We start from the raw sequence: 19593 nt of genomic DNA, 5'->3' as shown, positions 1-19593 counted from the left end.
ATATTGGCCTGGCAATTAAAACAGAGCAAGCTAAAAGAACCGTATTAGCGACAAGGAAAAAGGATAAACAAATCACATACAACCCAATAGAGATCAATGAAAACTTTAAAGAATTTTATAAGCATCTATACCAAACTGAGAACGAAGGAAAAAATGATAAAATAGATGAGTTCTTAGCTAAAATCAAATTGCCGCAACTACAAGGAGAGGATCGAAATAAACTGATAAAACCGTTTGAAATAGAGGAAGTACAGGACATATTAAGAAAGGTACCAAACAATAAAACACCAGGGGAGGATGGATTTCCAATAGAATTTTATAAAACATTTGAAGAGTTATTAATCCCACCCCTCCTGGAAGTAATGAATCAGGTGGAAGACACACAAAACTTACCAGAATTATGTAAGACAGCAATAATCACAGTAATACCAAAGACAGAGAAGGATCCATTAACACCAGCATCATACAGACCAATATCCTTACTAAACGCAGATTATAAGATCATAGCAAAATTATTAGCGAATAGATTGGCCGACTGTATACCAAAAATAAGACTAAACTGGATTTAAGAAAACACGAACAGCAGACAATGTTTGTAAATTTATTAATTTAATTAATGCAGCTCAAGGGAATAAAAGACCAACAGTGGAGGTTGCGTTAGATGCAGAAAAGGCCTTAACAGGGTAGAGTGGAACTACTTATTTAGAGTGTTACAGAAATTTAATCTGCCAGAAAAATACATTAATTGGACTAGGGCATTATATAACGGACCGCTGGCAAAAGTAGTGGTAAATGGATATGTATCAAGCCAGTTCAAACTAAGCAGATCAACTAGGCAGGGATGTCCATTGTTCGCCTTGGCAACAGAACCATTGGCAGAGCTGATAAGAAAGGAAAATAAAATAAAAGGGATAAAAATAAAGGAGAATGAGTATAAAATCAGTCTATTTGCAGACGACATCAAAGTATACCTAACAGAACCAGAGATATCAATAAAAGAGTTGTGGAAGAAGTTGAAGGAGTATGGAGAAATATCTGGGTATAAGGTCAACACAAGTAAAAGTGAAGTGATGCCAATGAGTAATGCGAACCATATAGAACTCAAAAAAAATCTCAATTTAAATGACAATCACAAGCGATACGATACCTTGGTATCAGGATAGACAATAACCTGAACCACTTTTTCCACACTAAATTATCAACCATTAATAAGGAAAATACAGGAAGACTTGGAAAACTGGAAAGAATTACCGCTAACGTTGATAGGGAGGGTGAATTGCATTAAGATGAACGTATTCCCACGGATACAATACTTATTTCAAATGTTACCAATTCCCTTAACAGAGAAATTCTTTGTAGGACTAAGGAGAATAACAAGGAAGTTCTTATGGAAAGGGGAAAAAATCAAGGGTAGCGCTAAACAAATTAACAGAGAGTTATAATCAAGGTGGATTACAGTTACCAAACTTCAAAAACTATTACAGAGCTGCGCAATTAAGGTTCCAGACGGGAGAAAAACCGGATTGGACTAGGTTAGAACTAGATAAATAGAAGAAAAGGTACCGGAGCATATACTGTATAAATGGAATGAAAAGCTAGTGCAATATAACAATTCACCAGTACTGCATCATTTAGTTAAAATATAGAAGATAGATATAGAAAGAAAAAAGATAAATTACCAAATATCAAAAATGCTATTGATACAAAATCTACTAATCCCTTTTACAATTGACAACTTATTTTTTAGAGAATGGGAGAGAAAAGGAATCAAGAGAATAGAAAATTGTATTTTTGTGAAATAATTTCTTAACATTTCAACAGTTGAAGGACAAATATGGAAGTAGATTGAGACTACCAGAAGGAAGCAGCTTTGAATATGTAATTACAGACACAATAATAATTAAAAGATTTATAACAAACGTACGTTAACCTGCAATGCAAGGAAAATGATGAAATAAGGTACAAACCTAAACAAAGCTGGGAAAAGGATTTAAACATGAAGATAAAGAACGAAACATGGGAAAAGTTATGTTATGGAACTATGAAAAACGCAATAAATACAAGGCTACGTATGATGCAATATAATTGGTTATTCAGAAATTAAGAGTGGGGCCCAACAATATTGGATAGATGCTTTCACTGTAAACAAGAAATTGTAACAACAATACATGCAATTTTGGGCATGCACAAAAGTGAATACTTTCTGGGAAGAGCTAAATCGGATATTAAACAAAATCACAAAAAAACATACCAAAAAATCCAGAAATTTTTATTTTAAATAATATAAGAAGTAAAGAACTAGGTTTCAAATTGGATAGAGCCCAAAATGATTCATTATGATAGCCTTAGAGGTAGCAAAAAAATGTATAATGTCAACTTGGAAAATGGAAGAGAGCCTGAAAATACAACAGTGGTACATAGAAATGAATAAGACGTATAATTTAAAAGACAAAATGACATTGTTTAAATTTAGTAGTTTCTTCCTTTTAATTTGGTTATGTATTCCATTAATATTTAAAGTCATATAGTTCAGCGTAGCCCTTTTATATTTTGTTTATCTTCTCTTTCCGTTTTTCCATCATTACCTTTCCTCCTTTTCCATTTCTGTTTTCTTATTTTCAACTCTTTATAAGACAACATTCCTACAACATCCAACATTTTCCTTATTCTCCTATTTCTATCTTATTTATCCCCAATCTCCCCTTCCCCTCCTGAGTTGTCCTTTATCCCTTGTCGGACAACCACATCTCCCCTCTCCATTTGGATTTGCGAATCTACTCGCAAGCGTCAACTGATTTTGCAGTGACCGCTATTTCCCCCCACCCCACCCCCCCCAGAAAAGATTTCACTTTTCATATGTCACAAAGGTCACTCTTTTAATTCCCTCCTTATTCTCTCTATTCCATTACCTTCCCTTATTAATTCTTGTCTATACTATCTATATTTTCCTCTAAGTACAGATACTTTCACGTATGCACATTGTCTCTATTCACTCTTATACCTCTTTACCCGCATACATATCAATCGTGATAATTTTTACTCTCATTACCCGTCTTCATCCCTCAGTCTATTTTTGTCTTTACCCACATACATATCAATCGTGATCATTTTAACTCTCATTACCCGTCTTCCTCCCTCAGTCTATTTTTGTAATTGTTCTGCAAATTTTTGTGCTTCTTCTGGATCCGAGAATAGTCTGTTTTGTTGTCCTGGAATAAATATTTTCAATACTGCTGGATGCTTTAGTATAAATTTATACCCTTTCTTCCATAAAATCGCCTTTGCTGTATTGAACTCTTTTCTCTTCTTTAGGAGTTCAAAACTTATATCTGGATAAATGAAGATTTTTTGCCCTTTATACTCCAGTGGTTTGTTGCCCTCTCTTACTTTTTCCATTGTCTTCTCCAGTACCTTTTCTCTTGTAGTATATCTTAGGAATTTTACTACAATAGATCTTGGTTTTTGTTGTGGTTGTGGTTTAGAGGCCAATACTCTATGTGCCCTTTCTATTTCCATTTCTTGCTGTAGTTCTGGACATCCTAGGGTCTTAGGGATCCACTCTTTTATAAACTCCCTCATATTCTTGCCTTCTTCATCTTCCTTAAGGCCCACTATCTTTATGTTATTTCTTCTGTTATAATTTTCCATTGTATCTATTTTTTGAGCTAGTAGTTCTTGTGTCTCTTTAGTTTTTTTATTAGATTCCTCCAATTTCTTTTTTAAGTCTTCTACCTCCATTTCTGCTGCTACTGCCCGCTCTTCCATCTTGTCCATTTTCTTTCCCATTTCTGTTAAGGTCATCTCTATTTTATTCATTTTCTCTTCTGTGTTTATTCTTTTTCTTAAATCATTAAATTCCTGTGTTTGCCATTCTTTAAATGACTCCATGTATCCTTTAATAAGAGAAAGTATATCCTTTATCTTGCCTTTCTTTTCTTCTTCTATTTCACTGTACTCTTCCTCTTCCTCTTCTTCTTCCTCTGGGTTGGCCATCTGTTGTTTCTTTGGTGCCCTTTCCTTCTCTTCTTTCTTGTTTCTATTGTCTTCTGTGGTCTCTTCTTGCTGCAGGTGTTCTGCAGCTGTCGTTGCCGGCTGTGGAGATCGACTCCCCAGCTGGTCCCCCCTCCCGTCGGTGTGTTTTTTTTCATGCGCGGTTGAAAATGACATTGTTTGAACAAATTTGGGAACCATACATGAAATATAACAGAAAATGCCGGCCTCAGACCTCCATCTCCTAAAGTGATAAGAAGATATTTTTTGTTTTGCTTTTGTGTGAAGATGTTGTTTTATTGTATTTTATATGTTTAATATTTATTGGTTTAGAAGGAGCGAAGTGGGGAGAAAAGAGGGAAAATGTCACTGTGTATATTTAATGAGAAACATTTGTACATATTTTGGTTGATATGGTTCATAGTGCAATAAATAAAAAGTTACAAAAAAAATGTGTTCCTCTCCTCTTTCCCATCCCCCTTCCCAAAACCATTTGAACATCATGATTCTCAGCATCCGTATCACTGTTTGCCACTGCATTGAGATCTTCATTAACTAACGACACCTCACCTTGTATCCTTTTTTCTATTAATTTAGAGCATTGAAACCCTGGAAAATTGAACTCCTGGTGCTGGTCACCATGCAGCCATATCTATGTTGAAGTAGTTAAAACTAGTTCATTTATTTCTAGATGTACTGTCAATTCATTTATATTGTTGCATAGCCTGCGTACATACTGATAGAGATTAAAGTTTGAAACTTTACAATTGTAACTTAGTTGGATTTAGTTTCTGCTGAATACTTTTGCTTTCTAATTTTTGCTCTCGTTTTAATTTTCATTCACCTTTCTCTACACTCTGCCATTGCTTTCTCATTTATGTTAGATATATTTTTGATTTATTAAAATGTTTGCTACTTGAATCATATTTAACTCATTTAAAGTCCTATTTCTAATCCAAATTATACAATACAAAAAACACTGGCCCAGTGTGGTTCTAAAAGAACATCTGTTTAAACTATGAGGTAGGAACAGTTAGATCCTTGGAATTTATCAACTTTCAAATTCACAAACTTCTTACGTCTGGTCTTTTTGATTAATTTTTTTAGTTCCTCTTTCTCACTAAACCCTTAATTTTCTAACCTGTCTGGCAGATTATTCACAGTACATTTCTGATTAACCGAAAACTGATCAACTGAAATTCAGAATAAGTAACAAAACATAAATTTCAGATAAGACATGATGTCACAATTTGAAAAAATAGTTGAAAATAATTTACCCACCGTGCTCAAGTGGGGCTACAGGGAATCAATTTTACAAAGAAACATTTGTCCACAGGTTACACATTGAAGGAAAGGATAGCACTAATCATTTATTTATAAATTAACATTTTTTGCCATGAGTTACTGCAACTTCATGATATATTGCATTGTGGCATTCTTAGAATTTGAATTGAATGCTGCGCTCTCTCCCTGCCTGAGCCAGGCGCTCTTCCCCTCGTCCACCCAAGCCACGGGTTCTTCCCGCTTGCCCGCCCAAGCCGTGCGCTCTCCCCACTCGAGTCATGCTCTCAGCCCCTCCCGCCCGAGCTACGCTGGCCCCCTGCTCGCCCACCCGAGCCATGGAGTCACCTTGCTCGCCCAAGCCACTCCTTCTGTCAAATACCCTTTCAGCAGGGTTGCTGAAATTCTACTGGAGGACAATCCCTGTGCAAACTCCTACCAGTTACAGGTGAGGTGAGATCTTGGGCTCCCAGGCAGGATTGGCAACGGCAGTAGAGAGGTGTTGTGGATCTGCGACTGTGTGGGAAGGTATCAGGAATCAATGACAGCCAATGCAAGTATTCTCCTGATTCTACTGGGCTGCTTTAGAGAAATTATTGGAAAAATCTGCTTAACCAAGCATTATCCGGTCCCAAGCGTTTCAGATAATCGGAAACATAGTGTATTTATTTATTCTGCCATTTCCTATTTCCCACTTTAAACTTGTCAGTGAGGGACCCATATTTGCCTCATTTATCTTTTTATCTTCCTACAAAAGTATAATAGTACAGATTCTATCACCTATGTGTATATGTACAGATGGTAGTATAGGATGACTGTGATTGGCTGAGAGTGTAGCCACACCTACTGGCAGGTCTTAAAGGATTGCTCCTAGCCAGACCAGGTCATTCTGGACTGGTCGACCTACTTGTGATATCCTCCAGTCTTTTAGTTAATAAAAGCCTTGGTTTGGATCAACAAGTCTTTGGTTCTTTCGACACGCATTACAAAAAGCTTTTGGTCTGTTTTTGTTTCTGACTGATTATCGCTCATCGTCGTTGTTTTCTGAGTTCTGAATCCTGAGATCTTCAATGAATTTAGGCAATTTTATAAATCTCTTCTGATTTAATACTATCTTTAATTTCTCTAATTTGCAATGGCCAAATCACTTGTTTGGGTTTTTTTGCCCTAAGCTGACGTGCCGCTAGATCTGCAGAATATTATCAACATTCTCTTTTGTTCTGGTATTTTATATTTTTTATTAATTTTCCACAAAAAAAGAAAAAAAACAATAATATATATACAGAAATGTGAAAAAGTAATATACATTGTCCTTAAATATAACAGCCTTGTACTTTCAAATTAATTCAGTATTTCCATATATTGACAGTTACATTGAGTAAGGAAATAAAAAGTTAATGTATAAAACAAAAATAACTTCTAACTCTGATGAAAAAATTATTTAAAAACCCCACAAATAAAAACAAAAACAACTGGTCAGTAGAAAAGAGATTCTTCCTGAGTAAACACAACGCACTTGAATTTAAAAAAAAAACAAACTGGAAGTGGTTCCATTTTGTGTATTCGTTTGAGTTGCAGAAAATATTGAATAAATGGTTATCAAATTTTGCCCTGTGGAAAGATAAAGGAATCATAACCTTGAAAGAATTTTTCGACTTGTCAATACTTCTTCAATTTGTGTCTGTCAAGCTTTGATTCAGTTCAAGGTAGTTCATAAGGCACATATGTCTAAGGACGGATTGGCCTGTATTTTTCCTAACATAAGTCCTATTTGTAATAGGTGTAAATCCAAAGAGGCCACTTTGATACTTATGTTTTGGTCCTGTACAAAGTTAGATAGATTTTGGCAAGGTGTTTTTGAAACTTTAGCTAAAGTGTTAAACCTAGATTTACAGCCAAACTTGCAGCTATTTTGAGGATCACATTATAGGAATCAGGCTTTGCACCTGATTCAGCCCAAAGGAGAGTAGCCTTTGATGGCAAAGAGAGCTATATTACTCAAGTGGAAAGATTGCAATCCGCCTACTTCAGTGGCTTTCTTCCATTATGTCAAGTGAAGTTTTGGAAAAAAATTAGAAGTCAGATGTTTGATGCTACCTTTAACTTCGAAAAAACCTGTTCCTTATTTTATCAACAGCTGTACTCGGCCTCGGTGTTTTTAGCATACACTTTTGTTTACTTTATAGCTGTTGGCATCAAGATCAATTACAATATCTGGATGATCTTGGTTTCCACCCATCACAGATGTTCCTTCTCCACCCTCCTTGACTTTGCAGCTTAAAACTACTTATTTTCTCACTTTTCATGTTCTAAAGAAGGGTAATTAATTTGAATTTTTTTTTTCTTTGTTCAGTGTTTCCAGCAATGTTTTAACATCTGTAGTTCTTTTTGCTTCATTAATGCTCACCTCCATTGATCCTGCAAAGTCCAATTCCAGTAGCTATCATTGTGTTCTGTTTCATAGGATAGAGACTTCCTTGGATTCAGTGAAAATATTCTTTCCTTTTGGCTAAGTAAAGTGGTCCATTCCAAAAGCATGAACAAATTATTCCAGCAAATTAAGGATACTATCAGTTGTTCAGATGAGTACCAACTAATTAATTACTGATACACCCACTATTGTAAAAGACCCATGCCAGAGAGTTCTATTTTGATGGCCAAATTTTATCCATCGGTCAATTTCTCCAAAATAATTATCTAATGATTTAGTGTACACTGCTTTGTGTTTTAAATGCTTAGCAAATTTCACACTTGCAATAGAAATGTATAATATTTGCACATTTTACAATAGAACTCCACAAGTTTTTTTTTCTTTTCATATTGGATTGTAATCAGTGTCTAGGTTTGTTTTCCAATTATAAACTAAGAGTTGCATTCTATAAAGTACGTCAACTGGAATTTTCCAACAATTTGTCTGTTATATTCCTTCCTGAAGTCCAGTGCTTTCAAATGATTTAGAAAAATACTTTGTCCAATTGACAACACAATATATGCCCTTTGAACTGAAGCAGACAGTTTAAAACCAAACTAAATTTTAATCTTCTGGTGAAGAAATTTTTGCAACATCTGGCTCACCAGTATTTCACCTCGCATTCTGCATTGCAATGTTTCAGTATGATGATTAACAAAACTGTTACAGGAAAAGTATTTTACATTTATTGCAGTTTTTAATTTTAGCAGTAATTTTGCATAGTCCTTTCTCAATCAAATAATAATTTGTTGCTTTATTGTTATTTTCAGCACTACCTTTTTCTGGAATGAGCATGCTCATAACCCAAGTTCTCATTTCTAAAGGTAATCTTTAAGAAATAAATATTTTTTGATTAAAATTATTATGTTCCTCATTGGTTGACTTAAATTTTTCTATTTAGGAATCCTTTCTTCTTCAACTCGGTTTGGATCGATACCAAAAGTTGCATGTGAGTGAAGCTTGTATTCATTTTTTAAGCGTAAGAGAAACCAATTTCTGGTATTTATGGAAGAATTTTTTTAATCTGTGAAAACTTTATTTTCATGATGCAGAATGCAAAAATGGTTTAAAAAAATTGTTGATGGGAAAGAAATTTCAGTTTTTCTCTGTAACTGAAGACTTTGAATCATGCACTTCTCTAATCCATCACTTCTCTCTCCCCTCTAAGCAGTTGACAGTATATAAATTGGTGTGCCCAGAGTTAATCAACTTAGAATTAATCAAGAATTAATTCAAAGATTTATAAAGAATTTATGAAGAAAACCAAGATTAGAATTCCTTACGTTTTTTTTTTATTGCATTCCATCAGTTGCAGGTATTTGTGGTTACCTGGTCGGAAAGATTTCGTACATGAGAACATGCCAAGAGAAGTTCATGAGACTGGAGAATTCGCCACTTGGAGATGCTCTGCGACAAGGACGTAGAAGATTTTCACCTCAGTAAGTTGCTATTATTTTGTGTATTTTAAATAAATAGTTATATTTAGTGTTCTTTGAGGAAATAAATCTCAAAATTATCAGAATCAGAATTTATTGTCATGAATGTGTCACAAAATTAGTTGTCTTGTGGCAGCATTACAGGTGTAAATATTGCTATAAATTACATTTAAAAAAATAAATGTGCAAAAGAAGAGAAAGTGAGGTTGTCCATTCAGAAATCTGATAGTGGAGGGGAAGAAGCTGTTTTGGACCATTGGATGTTCATCTTCAGGCTCCTATACCTCCTTCCTGATGGTAGCAGTTTAAAGAGGGCATGGCCTGGGTGGTGAGGGTCCTTGATAGAGGCTGATTTCTTAAGACACTGCCTCTTGTAGATGTCCTTGATGGAGTGAAGACTGATGCCCATGATGGTGCTGGCCAAGTTCACAACTCTCTGTAGTCTTTTTTCTTTGTCCTGTGCATTGGCACCTCCATTCCAGACAGAGATGCAACCAGTCAAAATGTTCTCCATTGTACCCCTGTAGAAATTTGCAAGAGTCTTTGGTAACATAACACATCTCAAATTCCTCATGAAGTATAGCCATTGGCGAGCCTTTTTTTTTGTGATTGCATCTAAATGGTTAGCGTTTCTGAGAACTGCAAGTGTCTTCAAATGGACACCAGTAACAAATTTCTCAGTTCCTAATAACTATTCTATAACTAGAATAATAATCTAGAATAACTAGATTAGAATTGCTTATTTACAAACTAAATATAACAATCCTTGATTGCTTGAACCATTTTTTTTGTGAACAATGCATATTGCGACATATTAGACACTTCAGGAGGAATATTTTTGCCTAGTCTTAATTTTAAAAGACTGCATATTAATTTTAAACTTGTATTATTAGTGAGCTAATGGGACTCTTCACTGGTGATAATAGGGAGACTGGTTAGCAGATCTTTTGATTTTGTCCCTATCACAAGGATCAGCGTCTTTGTCAAGCAATCGTGCTTGACACTGTTATCTTGTACTGATCTTGAAACTGGTAACCATTAAGTATAAAGCACATCAACCAATGTCATGATAGTTTTCTGATAAATGTTATTCTATAAAGAGAATATGAACATCATTATTGTCTTAACACAAAGAAGTCGAGTAAAGTTATTTCTATTAGAAAATTTTGTCTTAAATTATACATTGGATTTTTTTCTGCTGAAGCTTCTAAGTAAATATTTTTTCATTGCAGACTTTCATATCCGAAGTCTGAATTCTCAGAGAAGACTGGAGAACATCAAGCATTTTCTTCTACTTCAACGTTTCAACCTGAAATAAATAGTCCTTTCACTTTTTCTGATGATTACACCTATAGTAATCGTTCCCTAGAGCCAAACTATGAGGCTGTTCCTTTTAGTTCTACCCAAAGTGAATCAGCTCCTACAGGGATTGTCGATGCTTCAGGTGAAATGTTGTTTTTTTGTGCTCTCATTAGCATATTTCTTTGAAGGGTACCTTTAATAGTTTCTAAAGCGTAATCTATTTAATTTTATTGGCACTTTCAATATCTTTATCATGTGGCTAAATATTTTGTTTGACTAATGGGTTAAATTTTGTTAGATTTAAATTCTTTGTGTAGCTGTAATTTATGCGACATCCTTATGGATTTTAACCTTTCTTGAAAACATACGTGGCTTTCCACAAACTTTGAACAATACAAGTTTGCAATAGAAATCTCAAACTGGATGTTTCAAATAAATCTGTCGGTTAAATAACTGACTGAAGGATATAGAAATCCATATTTATCCTGGATATGAGACACTTAATTAGTTCTTGTTTTTTCATGAAAACTCTTCTTGTCAAGCTCAAATGTGATATTAGGTGAATATGCAAGTGCAGTTTGGCAGGCCCATAAAAATATTTTGCAATTTGTTGATACATAATTTTAGAATGGAGAATTGATTTATGACTTGCTATTTTAATGGTTGGAGATAATATTTTTCAAGATTTTTAAATATACTTTTGATACTTTTTGAAGTATATATCAATATAATTTCATGCTATTAGAAGCATTTATAGAAATATTCACTATTTTAAAAACGTATTGTGTCTGAGAAATTAAAATCTCTGCATGATGTAGTTTTCATTTGTCTCCCAAAGAGTTGCAAAATTTCCAATGAAGTTCCTGCATAGATGACCTGTCACTTTGGGATTGACAATTATATCATTGTCAATTGCTACAGAAGCATTGTTGCCATAGCACTTCAATAAAAAATCAACATTTGTGACAAATCTTGATTTATAGATAGGAAATACTACATAATCATATTAAAGTCAATTTTAAAATATTAATCTCTACAAATTAGTTTAAACCTTCTACAGATTGGCTTTTCACCCCAATTACAGGAATTACAATTGTAAATGGGCAAGCCCCATTCCGAGAATTGCTTTGATAGCTAGTGATGTCATGTCCTTAGGCATGCATATTGTTAAAAGTTGCCAGTATTTGAATATTCCTGACATTCACAAACAACTTTTTTTAAAATGTTGAAAATGAGTAAGCTTCACTGGCAAGTACAAGAAAATAAATATATTTAACTTGCTAATTTAAATTGTTTTTAAGTTAAAATATCCTTGCAGCCACATCAGTCATTTAAATGATTGAGGTCTCTCTTCCTTCTTCCTGGATCCAACCTCGTGCAGACAAATTTCCCAGTATAGTTTCTGGAAAACCACTGAAATTCACGTTACACTACCCAGCATTAGAGCTTGACCAACTTGGCAGTGCCAAACAGTTTTTTGCAAGTTTGAGTTTGTTGCATTTACTTGCATTTATGCAGTTGCAAGTATAAGGTTTGGCCTACTTTTAATTCCCCTGAGGAATCTACCCTTTTTTTAAAAAAAAATATATGATGAGGTTCCTGGCTTATCAGTTCAATCTGGAGCTTTCCTCAGTTTGACATTGTTGCACCATTTGGCATAAATTCAGTTAGCCTGTTAAATTTCTAACATTCATTTGATCAATAAAACTTGTGTATTATTTGATTATGATTAATTTCAGATTTGAGTGAAAGCACCAGAGAACATAGATCTAGAAATTGAAGACTGGCTGAGACAGCACACTTTCTTTCCTCAAACTATCTGTTTTCCTAAGAATCTTGCAAAGATTTATTGTATATTTGAGTGTCTTTCTTGTTGTATCAAAACAAAGAAGGCGATCTCTGAATAACAGGACTGTTGCCCACAGTCTGTTGCTCATTTTACATGCAATATGGATTCCCGTTTTAAAATTCATCTATAATGATTTATTTGAACAAATAAGATCACACTGTGCAATGAGGTGAACTTAATGGTGCTAGAAATGGTAAAGCATTTCAAGTACCATGTAAATTACTTAAATGAGCAACTAAAACTCTAAACTGTATAGAAAGATTTGGTCATTCTAATTTGTGAAACCATTTACAGAACTTGTATATTCTGTTTTATTTTGACTTAATGAAGCAGAAGGTTAACATTGTACAATAAAAATCTATTCTTCAGTTCTGGATTACTCTTAATGACCTTTTTCAAACTTGCCCTCTTTATATCCCTGCATGTAACAGAAACTGCTTCCTTTCTAAATGGAACAATTTTCACTGGTAACTATTATGGAACAGATGTGCGTTAACATTTTAGTGATTTCATATCCTGTAGGTATTAAACTTACACATTTTAATTTGATACTTAAAATTTTGGATTCCTGTGGCTTTCAAATAATATAATCAATTTTGTAGTTAGTTATTGTTTAAGTTCTACCATCATGGTATTGCCTACCCTTTCAAGACCAGTTGTAAAAATTGACCTTGAAGCCAATGTTGCAAATTTTGAACTTTATATAATTCGCCCTCAACACATTATCCCCATGTCTGCATGGGTTTTCTCCAAGTGCTCGGTTTCTTCCCACCTTTCAAAAACACTGGGGGGGGGTGGGGTTTAGGTTAATCAGGGTATTTGGGCAGCTCAAGTTCATGGACCGGAAGGTCCTGTTTCCGTGCTGTATATCTAAATTTAAATAATACACAAACAAAAAATAAACCATTGATTGATACTCCATATTTTATATTATGGCTATTACTGTTGAAACTCCTTTTACTGGTTTCATTTTCAATAAAATATCTCTTGAACAGCGCAAATCTTGGCTTTGCCACCAAATTCCATCCAGTAGAATCTATCCGTTCCTAAATGTAGGAAGCCTTCAAACATTCCTACGAGATAAAATTTGAACAAGCTCACCAATACTACTAAATATATTAATTTTGATAAATTGCATTTCCTGAACTTTGGTTATTTCCCTTTTCTCTCTGAATATCCGTTCTTGCTGTTTTCCTTTCTCACTCATGCTTCTTGTGCCTTCCCACTGTCTTGTTATTCATCTGCATTTCCTTGTCCACTGTTGCTTAATGTCATATGTATAAGCCCAGTCTGATGTATTTTTCTATTTATTTGGAGAATATACAGCATATCAAATTTATAGACAGTCATTTATGATTTAATAGATGTGTTTGACTTCACAAAAGAGTCTGGAAAAACAACCAACTGAAAAACCTCACAAAGATAAGCGTATACAGAGCCGTTGTCATACCCACACTCCTGTTCGGCTCCGAATCATGGGTCCTCTACCGGCATCACCTACGGCTCCTAGAACGCTTCCACCAGCGTTGACTCCGCTCCATCCTCAACATCCATTGCAGCGCTTTCATCCCTAACGTCGAAGTACTCGAGATGGCAGAGGTCGACAGCATCGAGTCCACGCTGCTGAAGATCCAGCTGCGCTGGGTGGGTCACGTCTCCAGAATGGAGGACCATCGCCTTCCCAAGATCGTGTTATATGGCGAGCTCTCCACTGGCCACCGTGACAGAGGTGCACCAAAGAAGAGGTACAAGGACTGCCTAAAAAAATCTCTTGGTGCCTGCCACATTGACCACCGCCAGTGGGCTGATATCGCCTCAAACCGTGCATCTTGGCGCCTCACAGTTTGGCGGGCAGCAACCTCCTTTGAAGAAGACCGCAGAGCCCACCTCACTGACAAAAGGCAAAGGAGGAAAAACCCAACACCCAACCCCAACCAACCAATTTTCCCCTGCAGCCGCTGCAACCGTGTCTGCCTGTCCCGCATCGGACTTGTCGGTCACAAACGAGCCTGCAGCTGACGTGGACTTTTACCCCCTCCATAAATCTTCGTCCGCGAAGCCAAGCCAAAGAAGAGAGATGTGTTTGACCTGTCAAGCTTGGAGTATTTCTGGAATAGAATGTAATATATGCAAAATTATTGCTTTCAATCCATTCTTCGTATTGTGCTATTATTGTCCTTGTCTGTTTTTGAACATATCCTCTTACTCAAGATTTTTTGGTAGTGTATTAATAATATTCTTAATGACTGAAGTTCCATAAATTGCAAGACTGCTCATAATGACAGCAGAGTGGATTTCAGTGCCTGGGCTTGAGCATGCAGAACTGACTTGGGTAGCATGACCAGTTTACTCTTTTTTTTGCTGCAGATGTAGGTTCAGCACCACAGATTGCATTATAAATGGAAATATGTTTGTATTTTGTGAGGTGAGCAAACTTGTAGCTTGTTTTATTTGAGGGAAATGCCGCTGAGACTTTTTTTTTTGTTACCACAGCACCTGATCCAAAGAGCGAAGAATCAAAACCTCAAAGGAAGCCAATGACATACGATGAATTGAGAAACAAAAATAGGGAGCAGTATGAAGTTACCATTACACAAAAGGCAGAGGTTCTGCAAAAACCAGCAGCTCAGAGAATATTTAGCAACAAAGGTGCTCAATTATGGATTTTTTGAGGGAGAATGAAAAGGCCCGTTTATTGCATCTTCACATGTTGCTTCTCAAATGAATGGCTAGTGTTCTTGTGATGGGAGTAAACCAGTGGTTTGGTTAAAAATTCCAAGAATATGAATGTAATTGAGTAATATGTCCAGGAGTGTTGAAACGTCCAAATCAAAATGATATGCATGTAAAGATCAAGTTTTCTTCAACTGGTTATAACAAATCTTGGTAAATATTGGTTATGATGCAATATCTTGCAAATGTATCTGGTTCCAATGTGACTTGGTGTCCCGATTGTTGCAATTATAGTTGGTACATTGGTTTCCACTGGTAGGTAAAACTGGAAGTCAAGATTCAGGGAAGTAGATTTAATACAAATGAAGAGGAACTACTTCTTCCAAAGAATAATGAACCTGTGAAATTCACTACCCAAGGAAACAATAGAGGCTACTTCACTAAATAAATATGCAGGAAATGTTTTGCGTTACTTTCTCCATACTGATAAAGAAGCATTCTAAAGAGAGGGTGAGCCAGCAATAACTCAGATTTCAGTCCATAGAAAATTGCCAAGGGTTGCCTGTGCCATTCTGCTGACAAGGGAACTCAAAGACAGCATAAAGGCAAAGGAGTGGACATTATGTACTGCAAAAATTAGTGGGAACCCAGAGGATTGGGTAACTTTGAAAAACCAATAGAAGGCAAAAGAAAACAATAAGAGGAGGAAAAAAATTGAATATGAAAGTAAGCTAGCCAATAACATAAGAGGATACCAAAAGTTTTTTTCCCGATATATTGAAGTAAAAAAGAAGCAAGAGTGGATATTGGACTGCTGGAAAATGATGCTGGAGAAGTCATGGGAAACAAAGAAATGGTGGATGAAGTGAATGGTTATTTGCATTAATCTTCATTATGGAGAACACCAGTGACGTGCCAGAAATTCTAGAAAGTTGGGGGCAGAAGTGAGTGTAGTCACCATTACTGAGAAGGTGCTTCGGAAGCTGAAAGCGGATAAGTCACCTGCACTGGACAGACAATATTCCTGAGTTTAAGGAGGTAGCTGAAGAGATTGTGAATGCAGTACTAATGATTTTTCAGGAATAGCTGAAGGAGTCTGGAATGTTTCCAGAGGACTGGATAATTGCAAATGGCACTCCACGTTTGAATAAGGGAGAGAGGCAAAAAACAGGAAATTTTAGGCCTGTTAGCCTAACTTCATTGGTTGGCAATATTCTATATTTAATTATTAAGGATGAGGTTTTGGGGTACTTGAAAGACCATGAGATATAGGAGCAGAAATAGGCTATTCAGCCCATCAAGCTTGCCCTGCCATTTTATCATGAGTTGATCCATTTTCCCACTCAGCCCCACTGCCAGGCATTTTCCCCATAATATTTGAGTTTGGCTAATCAAGAACCTAGCAATTTCTGCCTTAAACACACCCAATGACTTGGCCTCCACAACTGCCTGTGGCAACAAATTCCACAGATTCACTACCCTCTGGCTAAAGAAATTCCTCCGCACCTCTGTTCCAAGCAGATGACCTTCAATCCTGATGTTGTGCCCTCTTATCCCAAACTGTCCCACCATGGGAAATGACCTTTCTATATCTATTATAGCTATGCTTTTCAATATTCAAAATGTTTCAATAAGATCCTTCCCTCCCACCCACCCATTCTCCTCAATCCCTAAAGCACAAGGTAAAATAAACTAAAGTCACCATAATTTCCTTCAGAGGAGATCTTGCCTGACAAAAGTGTTGGAATTCTTTCAGAAATAATGAGCAGGACAGAGTCACTGGATTTTGTTTACTTGGATTTTTAGAAGGCCTTTGACATGAGGCTGTGAAATTAGACAGGAACCCATGTTGTTATGAAAAAGATACTAGTCTGGATAGAAGAGTCGCTGATTTGTGGAAGAAAAAGAATGGGAATAAAGGTGGCCTTTTCCAGCTGGTTGCCAGTGACTGGTGATCAGTGTTGTGTCAGCAACCTTTTGCACTATATGTAAGTGATTTAGAGAATGAAATTGATGGCTTTGTGGCTAAGTTTGTGGACAATACACAGATAGGTGGAAGGACTGGGTAATGTTGAGGAAGAGGGACTAAATGGAGTGAGAATTCAGAAAGTAGAGGTCCAAAGGGACTTGGGAGTCTTTGTGCAGGATTCCCTAAAGGTCAACTTGCAGGTTGAGTCAGTAGTAAGGAAGGCAACTGCGATGTTTGCTTTCATTTTGAGAGGACTAGAATATAAAGGCAAATGTCTATTTCTGAGGGTTCAGAAGGTATTGGTCAGACCACAGTTGGAGTATTTCAAGCAGTTGTCTCGGAAAGGATTTGCTGGTGTTAAAGAGGGTTCCAAGATTTATGAGAATGATCTCAGGAATGAAAGGGTTAACATGAGAAGAATGTTTGGTGGCTCTGGGCTGTATTTGCTGGAGTTTAGAATGGTGAGGGGCAATCTCATCAAAACATTCTGAATATTGACACAGCTGGATAGAGTGAAGGTGGAGATAATGTTTCCAGTGGTGGGAGTGTCTAGACCTGAGGGCAAGGCATCAGAATAAAAGGAAATACCTTTAGAACAAAGATGAAGAGAAATTTCTACAGTCAGAGGGTTGTGAATCTGTGGAATTCATTGCCTCAAACATTTGTGGAGGCTGTCATTGGGTTGATAAGTTCTTGATTACTAAGGGAATCGAAGGTTATGAGGAAAAAGTGAGGAGAATGGAATTGAAAAGAAAAATACATCAGTCATGATTTGAATGGAGGTTTAGTTTCAATGGGATGAATGCCCTTATTCTGCTTCTATGTCTTGTAGTCATTAGGAAATGGTGGATTTGGTGGGCATTTTAGCTGTTGATGGTCCATAGCACCTTGGATATGCCCAGTTTTGAACTGACAGGTTTGTTTCATTTAGCAAAGGAAATTGGTGTACATGGACAGAAACATTGTGATGGACATGATGGGCCAAAGGCCCTATTCCTGATCTGGTAAATAACTTTCAGGTTTTGGCCAGCGCAGTATGTGGTGATGCTGTCATAACTTTGAAATTCCCCACCCTATCCTACTTCCTTGACATGCTGCAATCTGTGCCACTGCTACTTTCAGTTCTTCCAATTCTTATTAATTCTTCATAAGCAATATTGAGGAGGGTCAGTAGATGGTAATCATGAGGAAGTTTCATGCCCATGTTTGATCTAATTTCATTGGATCTGGGGTCAGTGTTGACGTGAGCATATATGACTACTCCTTCCGATGATAATTGCAAGAGGTTTGGTAGTCCATGATGAAGTAATTAAGTTCACTTCACATTTCACCACAGATGAAGAAAACAGATTTTGTTCAAAAGTTATGTTATGAATACTTTAGGGTAAGAAGTGGACTTCCATGTTTCAGAAAGTTCTTATGTGTTTGTTTATTTTTCACAGTGAGAAGTGAGTTACTTTAAATTCAGCTGTGTAAAGAGCACAGTTTACAGAGGAGAGGATTATAATGAAAAGGAAGATCATTTAGCACAAACCAAGATAGCACTGCAATGGAGTTCATTCAGGAGTGTGATGGCTGCAGTGAAAAAAGGTCTTTAAACCTATTGGTGTGCACTTTCACACCTTCTTCTCCCTGATGAGAGAATGGAGAAGGCATTTTGCCCATGAAAAGCCAAATTAGTGTGACAGCTCTGGAGATCAATCCTGACCTCACATGGTAGCTATTGCACATTCTCTCCATCATGTGAGTTTCATCTATTTGCTGTGCTTTCCTCGTGCATTCCAATTGCTCCTTGGTGCAGGTTACTGCCAAATAATTACGAGGCAAGTTAATTGTGTGTGAGAGAGAATAAGTTGCAGTGGTACAGCAGAGAAAGAAATGGATATTGATAGGATTTTCCTGCTGGGAGATGATGGGCTGAATGGCCTGTGTTACTAAGTTATGTGACTTAGATCTAGTATGAAGTGTCATTTTAAATTTGTGGATTGGAAACCAACTTTGTAGTCCTGCAGAAGCACTGAAATTTGTATTTATTTTTTTAACAGTGATATTGGGTAATAGATGCAGGAGTCATGACTTTTTTATGATAATTATCACAAAAATAATTGATTTTCCACTATTAAAACTTGAATGTTATTTTTATTTTTTGATTGAGTAGATATGTGTAATTTTTAATTGTTAAATCCATGTGAACCTCACACAAAATTCCCTCTCCTCTAGTCTCCATCAACATCTCCCACTGCCTTATAAAGGCGGCCAATCTATTAAAAGACCCATCACATCATTCTCCCATTGGGGGAAGGTTCAAGTATGTGAAAGCACTCACCAACAGGCTTAAAGGCAATTTCTTACATGCAGCAGTTTTTTGCATTCAGGGTAGACAACATCTAATATTCCTATATGTAGCCTTCTCTACATTGGAGAGACTGGTCGGAGTCTGGTAGATTGCTTCACTGATCACCTTCACTCTATCCAAATCAGTGACAGGGTTCTCCCGGTGGTCACCCATTTCAGTTCTGTGGCCCTGTCTCACGCCATCATGACTGTCCATGGACTCATGCACTGCCAACCTATTTGAAGGAGCAACAGCTAATTTTCCTTCTGGGTACTCCAACAACTTCTT

At 36.4% G+C, this 19593-nt stretch overlaps 1 protein-coding gene across 4 annotated transcripts in view; it reads left to right on the top strand.

Moving 5' to 3' along the window:
- Positions 1–19593, top strand: part of LOC138757426 (OCIA domain-containing protein 1-like) — a 56973-nt gene that overhangs the window by 36134 nt on the left and 1246 nt on the right. For 3 of the 4 annotated variants that reach the window (XM_069924695.1, XM_069924693.1, XM_069924694.1), the window contains 5 exons: positions 8512–8565; positions 8643–8690; positions 9051–9180; positions 10410–10621; positions 14822–14977. In XM_069924695.1, coding sequence (XP_069780796.1) covers positions 8512–8565; positions 8643–8690; positions 9051–9180; positions 10410–10621; positions 14822–14977 — 600 coding nt within the window. The remainder of the gene's footprint in view (positions 1–8511; positions 8566–8642; positions 8691–9050; positions 9181–10409; positions 10622–14821; positions 14978–19593) is intronic. The other variant, XM_069924696.1, reaches the window with a different exon arrangement.

The sequence above is a fragment of the Narcine bancroftii genome, chromosome 3 (genome assembly GCF_036971445.1).
Source record: "Narcine bancroftii isolate sNarBan1 chromosome 3, sNarBan1.hap1, whole genome shotgun sequence".
NCBI lineage: Eukaryota > Metazoa > Chordata > Chondrichthyes > Torpediniformes > Narcinidae > Narcine > Narcine bancroftii.
This window is presented reverse-complemented; position numbering and strand designations above follow the sequence as displayed.